Source organism: Caloenas nicobarica, chromosome 8, assembly GCF_036013445.1.
Source record: "Caloenas nicobarica isolate bCalNic1 chromosome 8, bCalNic1.hap1, whole genome shotgun sequence".
In the NCBI taxonomy this organism is placed as follows: Eukaryota; Metazoa; Chordata; class Aves; order Columbiformes; family Columbidae; genus Caloenas; species Caloenas nicobarica.
Genome location: NC_088252.1, coordinates 7,381,300 through 7,390,918, shown reverse-complemented (window position 1 = coordinate 7,390,918; position 9,619 = coordinate 7,381,300). Strand labels below are relative to the sequence as shown.

The 9,619-nt window shown below is 48.3% G+C and overlaps 1 protein-coding gene across 1 annotated transcript; it reads left to right on the top strand.

Annotated features, from left to right (window-relative positions):
* The first annotated feature begins 2,851 nt into the window (after positions 1-2,851).
* Positions 2,852-8,797, top strand: ADIPOQ (adiponectin, C1Q and collagen domain containing). Its single transcript, XM_065640513.1, has 3 exons — positions 2,852-3,096; positions 6,074-6,293; positions 6,729-8,797. Exons 2-3 carry the CDS (start codon positions 6,080-6,082, stop codon positions 7,253-7,255), a joined length of 741 nt encoding a protein of 246 aa, XP_065496585.1. The 5' UTR covers positions 2,852-3,096; positions 6,074-6,079; the 3' UTR covers positions 7,256-8,797.
* The last annotated feature ends 822 nt before the right edge of the window (positions 8,798-9,619 follow it).

The following is a 9,619-nucleotide window of genomic DNA, read 5'->3' as shown; positions in this document are numbered from 1 at the left end:
ATTAGCTACTAGAGGGAAAAGAGATGCTGTACAGGGAAGGGTTTGGGCACACAACGATGCCCAGGGTCACAGAGAATTCCAATGTGTGGCCAGGGTCCTTGCTGACAGTGGCACCAGCACTAAATGCCACTTTTCCTTTGAAGCTGGCTCCTCAGTGCTCACCACCACTGTGCACCTGACGCAGGTGCCCGTGGGGTGACAGCGGAGGCAGGCATGGGGTCTGTAAGCAGATTTGGCTGGGTTGCAGTAGAGGAGTGAGCCAGCTTGGCGAGGGGCACTGGCGGTGTCCAGGGACGGAGCCAGAAGCGCCCTGGCACACAGGCTGCGGTCCCTCTGCTGTGCACGGCCCCGAGCAGCACCAAAATAGCCTGTAACGGCCCCCAGCCAGCCTGCTAAATGGCATAAGCAGCTTTTGCCATTTTTAGCAAAGTGGGGAATGTGTGTTGTTTCTGGGACGTGCGGTATCCAAGGCCAGCAGAAAGAGGAGGGAAGAGCTAGGCAACCCTGAGGGACAGCAAACCGGGACAGGGCAGGGGCCAGATCCCGGCGGAGGAGCCCCAGGGTAGGGGGGCACAGGAGCTTCGGGAAGTGAAGACCATGGGGACAACAGTTCCCATAGGCTGGGCTCCACGGTGGTGGCTCAGCCCCGCCGGGGAGGGACAACGGTGGGCAGGCAAGGGCTTCTTCCCCCAGCCACACGGCATGGATCCTGCTGGCCTGGGCAGCCCCTGACCTCCTCCTGAGGCAGCCGTCCCAACACCGCGACCTCCCCATGGCCAAGGCAGCTTTTCACCCCTCGGATCGCACCACTGGGGACCGTGACCGCACTGATGGAGCACAGCTGATAACGAGCCTCCTGCTCTATTTTATTCCTGTTTATAGATGGCTAAATATAACCTTCTGCTTATTTTTAGTTCCTAGTGAAAACCGTGATCCACAATCCATCAAATTGGGTTTGTATTTTTCATATTTACAGGCTTGCATCACATTCAAGAGAGAAAACAAGCTCAGGCTCAGCGCGAGGTTTGTAGCCAAGTTAGGTACGGGCAGTGTGCCCTGCCCTGGAGATCTGGTGACCGCGGTACAAAGAGGAGCAGGTCCTGCAGGACCTGGGGACAGCAGCTTTCTCTCTGTGCCAAAAAGCCCCCTCAGCCCCAGCCAGAGCTACTGCCTCTGAGCGCTGCAGCGGCAGGCACTGCCGGTCCAGTCCGCATTTGGTGGCAGATTTTGCTTGTCAGCAGGCAAAGCAAAGGGCATTTTAAATGTTTTCCTATCACACAGCCAGAAATAGCTCAGTGGATTGTACAATATCTCCCTCTGCAGTGGGAACAGGAGCCAGCACCAACCTGCAAACCGAGTGTGTATGACAACATAACCACAAGGGTCATATCAGCTGTTTGTATCCCCAGAGATAAGCCAGGCAGCCAGCGCTGCCTTCCACCTGCCTCCTGGGAGGCAGAGATAACATCTGGGAGGCTGTCTGATGGACTGCTGAAAGATTTTTCGCTGTGATATTTTCCTAACAGCTGAAAGGTGGTGCAGTAATTGCAGCATTACCTATTGAACACATCAGGTCCAATTTTCAAATATTGTCAGCCTAATAAATACCTCAGTGATACATTTTGGGGTTCAAGCCAAGAGCTGGCAGGGAAAACAGCCTTGTCTTGCTCACACCCTGGGCAGAGGCAGCCAAAAACCTGTCATCTCCACTGCAGAAAAAGTTCCTATTTCAGTTCCAAGATCGTGCTCCTCCATTCATTGCTCAGGAGATGAGACTTCGACATATACATTGGTATCACACACACACAAACACACACAGGGCTCTAGCAAATCACATTTATACTATAAGACAACAACAGATCCAACTAGATCTCTGGCATATTTTTCTGGAGTTGCACAAGGGATTTTTTAAGTCTCAACATTGCATGGAAAAACCATCATTCAGAAAAAAAAAAATCAAATTCTTCAAATGCTGGACTAAGGGCTTGACCAAAATAAGGCAGGCAGCAAGCAGCCATCCTGCGGCTCCTCCCTTCTGCACCCTTTTCCTCATGACTTCAAAACTCACCCTTGCCGACTGCCAGCTCTACGTATAAGAAATTATTTATGTGTTCATTTATGCATCCTTTTAGTCTTTTCAGATAGCCAACAACTCAGTAATTCAGGATACTGTTCCACTAGCATTCCCCTCTCCCGAGGACACCAGCTCCCTAAGCCCAATTGCAACAACACACATCACGCTATTTTTTCCTGGTCTGATTTTACAAGCCCAGGTTTGCCAAGGTCCCACCTAACTAACCTTGAACTGCCCTGGAGCGGCTGGAGAGGGAAAGCCTCCTCTCTCCAAGGTTCATCCTCTGTTTTAAAAGGAGCGAGACACAGGGAAAAACAGACTTTGTTTTGACCTAAAGCCAAAATGTGTGATAGGTTGAAAGCCATCCGTAGAGCTGAAATTATTCTCATGATTTACAATAGCACTGGCATGAGCTTGGCTGGCTTAAGACAAATCTTTTCCCCAGCACTGCCCTTCTCCTCAGGCAGCTTTGTCCTTCTTTGGTGCGGCAGCAGCCTCCCAGCAGGAATGGCTCTTGCCATTAAAAGGAGAAGCCAAAAGTTCTCACATAATCATTCATTTACTAACATGTTGAAAAAAAAAAAAAAAATCCCACTTGAGTGCATTAACGCAAGGCTGTGGACATACTTTCTCCATCAGCTGCTGACAACATTTCCCAGTTTCCAGGGAGCAGGAGCTTGTGCTGTACGAGGCAGCCCTGGATGAACAGGCATTCCCATGGGCTTCTCCAGCAAACCACTGCTCCTCCAGTTCCCAGCCAATTCCCAAACCCCTCTTTTCCCCATTAAGGCTGTCTTCTCAAGCTATCCCAGTGTCACCGGATTATACAAGTGGTCCAAAAGTTAAGTGATGGCCAGGAAAAATTAATGGGAAAACCTAACTTTAGGTCAGCATGCGCAATAGCAAATGGAAAATGCAGTGCCTGAGCTGACAGCTCCCCGCGCCCTTAGGGACAGCTGTGTGGTAGCCGGGCTTCATTTCCAAAGAGACTGCAGCAAGCCAACCAGGACTCAAAGCAGCTGGTAAGCATGATTTATTTTTTTTTTCCCCTCTTACTAAGTTCAGGATTTTCTCTCCTTTTGGGCTGAAACAGACAAACAGAATTTTCTATTTGCGAGAAGTTTCCTTTCTTAGAATAATTCTCAGAATAGCCAGCCAGTATTTTAAACCAAGAATAACGGATCTCCCTGAGATTCATACCCCTGTTTTTGGAAACACTATTTAGAGATCAAAACTCCTAAATCAAAAGTAGTCAGGAACAACAGTGAAAACCCACATGGCTGTAACAGTGAATACTGCACTTGCATCTTTCGATTCACCTCTTTCCTTGAAGACTCCTGGGAATATTTGGTTTCCCCAAATCTCCCCTGAGTCATTTCAGCTCCTTACCAGGAACCTGCACCACCCAGATTTAAGGTGTGAGCCCCCTGGAGCAAGTCACCACTGGAACAACAGCAAAAACTATGATACAAGCAATAACAAAAAGAAAAAAAGACCAACATGAGCCAAACCCCTGCATAATAGCCTTTGAAGAAAATGCTGAGTTGGAAAAAGAGATGGATTTTTTTGTTCTGTGTTTTGTACACAGAGGTGTGCGGTTTTAAAAAATATATATATACATATATAATATTTATATAGTGTTACGTGAAATTTAAATTCTGAATCATGGTCTGAATCACTATGTAGCACTTATGAATGGCATTGCTCTTATGGATGATATGCTGATTTCTGCTGTTAAATGAATAATCTTCATATAACGCATATGAGCTTTTAATATAGTAGCTGCCAGGGCAATAAATGAAAGCCACCAAGTGTACTGTAGCAGATTATTTCAGGTCGCACTGCCAAGCATCAAATGAAAGACAAAAAGAAATGGGAAAGATCTAGTGAAGGGATATCATAGCTAAACCAGAGTTTAAACTCGGAGCTGGCAGACACAACTTAAACCTTTCCCTTTGTATGACATACCTATGCCAGAGAACTGCTGCGTTTCTCAAACAAGCAAACCACTTGTGGTTGAGTCAAACTGTGGCAATAGAAGTAGCTTTATATTTACATATCACAAGGCTTTTCTCATTAGAAAGGCAAAAACCAGATCATTTAACATAACGGCTGTGAAGAGCTGCCCAGGGATGCTGTGTGGGACGGGCATCACTCCCAGCCCTTTGGAGCAGCTGCACGGACTCTGCCAGGAAAGCTGCCTGCAGCCCGGCTTTGGGCTGCCTCAAATTTGCACCACTTTTCACCTTAAAGGAGGGTTTAACTTTGCGCCAGCAGAAGACCTGGCTCCTGGGCTGTCTGTTGATCACATGTCACTAAAATTGTAGTGTATTTGAGTTCTAGGCAGCATATGAGAAAGCAGAACTAGCCCCAACAAAAGCACCAAAACGCAGCTCAAGAAATGCAATTTTGAGGCAGATTTTTATTGAACACTAGTGTGTTTTCGTGCAGTTATTATAGATGTCCCCAGACCGCCTGTGCTGATTTTGGAGGGGTGCACGCATGGAGCTGACCTGGAGGGGACCCAGGCAGGGGGACGCAGGTCCCTTCACTTAGTGCCGTCCACCGGGGCACGGCAAAGTGGCCACAATGCGCCCAAACACACATACCCTTGTTTCCCAAACCAAGCCACTTTTAGGATTTATAGACATCTGTTTCACTCGTCCACCCGGGTTTGTGGGTGATCACTGGACCCCATGGCACCCTCAGCCCCAGAAATGTCCCTGAGCCAGGGCCCCGGCCCCATCGCAGGGTGCCGCATTGCTGCTGGATTGCTGGAGCTCAGTAGCGTGGGTACGGTTTTAGGAGTTCCCTGATCTTTCCTACCCACCAAAGTCATTAGGCAGAGCTTTGAAGTTTTCTTTGAAAGCTGAAATCATGGTAACCTCTTTGTTATTTAGCTTCGTTTTCAAAGGAATTGCTTCAGCAATTACACGAGAGCTAAGACGACATTATTTAAAATCTGACATTTAAATAGCTTGCCTAGGAAAATCAACCCTGCAAAGGAATTGCTCTCAACTATTATTTTTCTTGGAAATTACAGAGCTAAGGGACTCTAATGGCCATGCTGTTACTCACTTTTTATTGCCTATTATGCCACTTACAATGCTCCTAACAGGATACCTTTGTTGTTCCAGGGTATAAACTCTGCCCAGAGAGCAGTATCACACAATAGTAATTTTTAAATATCTGTTTCCTAAAGCTCTGACCCAAACCCACCACAGTCCCACTGATTTTTGGGAGCATCAGAATAAAGCTCCAGGCCGGTCACAGGGTGTCACCACCAACCTGGTTCTGAGGAGCTGCACTAATTGCTCTGACTAGCAAGGAAACTAGATTAAAGGAGAGTATGACCCTACAGTGCCTGAACACCGTGCAACTTGTCTTCCTGTAATCCAAAGCCATAATTTGGGTGGAAAAAAAACAGTATCATAATTTCATACAGTTGCTCAGAGGAGATGGAAAGCCTGGCTGTAGTTCCTGTTCACATTAGATGGACTCAGCTTAGCAGGCTGGATTTGCAGTGATAAGCTGAGCAGGTAGTTTAAAGGCTTCTGAGGTTTTGAAACGGGCTTTGCCAGACCCGCACTTCCCATCAGCTGCAGAAGTTGAAGCATGTCGTGGCTAACTGAGCAGAGCTTTGCAAAATCAACCCTGGCATCTGCCATGCTCTGTGCCAAACTGCGTCTGTGCCCACGCAAAGGGCCCACGAGCTGTTGGGGGTAACTCTGGTGTTTGCTCCCCTCTGTGCTGGATGTGCTCCCGGGCTGAGGTCCACACTGCTCTCAGGAGCCCCATCCTGGTTTGGCTCATGGAGCTCATGCCAGCACCATGCTGGATGAGGAGAGGCCCTTGGGAATTTCTTTCCTTCAAATATACTAATTCAAACATTAGCCTTCTGTGCCTCCTCTTTATTCAAAGGTGGGAGGTTTCTTCTTTTTTTTTTTTTTTTTTTTTCCTGTTAACCTTTAAAGTTAACACAGTGATTGTCCATATCAGGAACCAATGATGAGTGGCCCAGCAAGCTTCCTCCTTTGCTCGCTGCTGCTGGTGGCCCCCCATTGCACAGAGGTGGCCACCCAGGAGGTCCAGCCCGACCCCAAAACGCCGTGTGCCAACTGGATGGGAGGAGCACCTGGCTATCCCGGCCACAACGGGCTCCCCGGCAGGGACGGGAAAGATGGAAAAGACGGACTAAAAGGAGAAAAAGGAGAGGAAGGTTGGTGAGGAACAGGGGTACATCGGTGCTGGAGCCCTGGGCAGCCCCAGCACTCAGGGCCAGCCTCAGGAGGTCTCACATCTGGTGGGTCCATGCCTGATTTTTGTCCACATGGCTTTTGAATATCTCCAGGGATGGAGATCCCACAACCCAAGTCAAAGAGTTTGTTCTGGTGGTTGTTTTTCCGATTAATTATGTTTTTTCAGACGTGCTGCTCTTGGCAGCTCCGCACATGGCTGGGGGCTGAGCGGGCTTTCCGCTCGCTGTCTCAGCTCATGGTGGGTGTTGGGGTCATCCAGCCTTTCCTCAGGGGACTCCTCTTGCTCCACGCTGCCAAGCAGATCCTCATGCCACAGCCCCCTCTGCGTTTCGGGCCGGTGGGTAGCGGCTGCCGGCACAGTGCAAACAGCTCTCTGTCCCCACTCTGTCACCCAGGTCCGCAAGGTCCCAAAGGCGACCAAGGCGAAATGGGAGTCCCGGGACGGGAAGGGCCGAGGGGATTTCCCGGATACCCAGGGCAGAAAGGGGAGAAGGGTGAAGGCAGCTTTGTCTACCGCTCCGCCTTCAGCGTGGGGCTGACGGAGCGAGCCCCCCACCCCAATGTCCCCATCCGCTTCAGCAAGATCTTCTACAATGAGCAGAACCACTATGACGCCAGCACCGGCAAGTTCCTCTGCAGCATCCCTGGCACGTACTACTTCGCCTACCACCTGACGGTCTACCTGACGGACGTCAAGGTTAGCCTCTACAAGAAGGACAAGGCGGTGATCTTCACCTATGACCAGTTTCAGAAGAACAACGTTGACCAAGCAAGTGGCTCCGTCTTGCTCCACCTCAGCTCTGGGGATGAGGTCTGGCTGCAGGTGTACGGGGAGGGAGACAACAACGGCGTCTACGCCGACAACATCAATGATTCCACTTTCATGGGCTTCCTTCTGTACCCAGACCTGGATGTCCATTAGAGCAGCGGGTGCTGCATGGGAGAGAATGAGGTGGCTTGACCCTGGACAGCATTCTGGGGCACTGGCGCTATTGCTATACTGTATTTAGCAGAAAATTGCCTTTTGCAGGGGCAACAATTGCCAAGGGTGGACCCTATTACCTGAAAAGTCAGTGAGGTAATACACAAGTGACTTCCACGGGACCAAGAGTTCATTCCTACCTCTGCTCTTGCTCTCCTTGTGGAAACCTGGGCCCAAAGTCGAACACCACACCTGCTGCATCATGAAAGAGTTAGATAGCCTAGCCGTTTTTTAAATTTAAAAGCAACAGGAGAAAAATTTGCTACATTTAAATATCATATTCTAAATTTCCCTTTTTTAACCAGTTAAATTCATTTAAACCAATGGCACACATATCAGCCAGCATTTTAACATTTGAGTAGTAGAGGAAGAAGACTATTTACGAAAGCTACCACTGCTGTTGTTTTCAGCTCAAACAAATGGCTCCCTTTTTTTCCATCATAACTCCCTGTTTTATTATGATCTTTGACTTCTACCCATGGTTTGTTGTCTCTCTTCTTTAGCCCAGATCTTTAAATATATTCAGATTATTAATTTTCATTTATTTTAATCCTTTGATTTTCCTTTTATGTTCATCCCCTATCGTTATGTCTAATATAGACAGCATGCTTGGTTAAGGCAGGGATCTTCTCTTTTGATTTATCTGAAAAGCCTTACAAATGCTGGTGAGGCTATGCAAGCAGCCACTGACCATGTGGCTTTGGGGGTCCTGAAGTGGACAACACGGACATGTTGGCCTCACAGTTTTGATGCTCGGAAATGCCAGCAGCTCCCCTGCAAACACCTGCCTGAGCGGGGAGCAGGATGTCCCTCAAGGCTCCTGGGCAAAGGGGACCTCAGGATGGAGATGTGCCTTCCCAAATCACCCGCCTGGCACTGGAAGCGATGGCACAAGTACTTGTTCAGCCCAGAGGCCATCAGCACAGTGCACACAAGCAGCATCTTACAGTTCCCACCTGCAAGCTGGCAGCATCCTGTCCCATCTCCCCTCAGAACAGTTCCCAAGCACAGCCAGAAGTCGAGTGCTAGCTACCATGTTTTTATTTTTCCATGCCATGAGCGTGCCAATAGCACTGGTTGGCACAGCAGCTGGGCAGAGCTTCAGGTGGTGGTGCTACCTCCTGTGTTGAGCAGGCTCCCGGGCTGAACACCCCCAGGACCTGCCCCAGCTCTCGGCAAGCTTAGCCCAATGGAGGAAGAGTATCAAGGCTGAGATTAGTAGCAATCCCATTAAACTGCTCTCCAAGGAGCTTGCTTGACTTTTAGCTAAAAGAGGATTTGATGGCTTCTCAGATATGTTCAAAGAAGACTCCCATTAAACTTCAGAACAAGCTAAACCAGATCAGAGCTAATGCATTATTACAAGCACAAAACAGCATTAAGAGCTTCCACTGAAATTACTTCCAAGAGCAGTAGTATTTTCTACACTCTGGTGCATTACCACATTACAAATAGTTACGACAATAAAAAACTCACTCAGAATGCTCACGCTTTTTTTGTATGTGCTGTTGGGAAGGGTTTGAAGAAAGGGACATTCTCCTAGCCTCATTTTCCAGCAAGGTGGGGGCACGCTGCCCTGGCAGACACAGGGTTACCCCTCTTTTGCTTTCCCAAGAAACTCCCAACCCTCTAGCTTTCATCAAGGCTTCAGCATCTCACCACCTCATGCTATATTGCCTCCTTTGGATAAGATGTGCTCTGGTTTCTAGACTATTTCCCAAAAACCAGCCAGAGTGGCTCTGCTGGCTCAGGAGGATCCAGGCGTACTAGATTTAGCAAGGGCTAAACTGATGCTAAATCTGGTCATGCTGAATTCAGAGAGCTGGGAAAAACCCTGCTCCTATTGTGTGAATTATTGGGAAGGGAATGGGGAAAGAAAAAAAAACAACAACACCGCCACACACAAAAACTCAAAACCACTAATCCATAAACAAATGGAGATTTTAAAATGCAGCAGTTGCTGAATCAAATGGCATAAGAGGCTTAAACTGAAAGGAGCAAGTCAGAGGTTTTGCGGTGTTGGGGTTGTTTTGCTTTTTTTTTCAAATATTTTCATGTAGATTTTCTGAAGACAGGGAAAATTGAAACTTTTGGGATAAAGCCCAGGAGGAATTACTAATTTAAAGACTAGCTCCCAAGAGGCAGCCAAAACAAATTATTCCCTTCCTTGCTGCTACGCAGCAGGAGCGGATATGCATAGAGTTTTATCCCACACCCAGGACTCAGAGGCTCAGACATGGCTTTTCGCACTGCCACACACATCCGGTGCCATGTGCTTTGGGCCAGGGCAGAGCCCAGGATTTC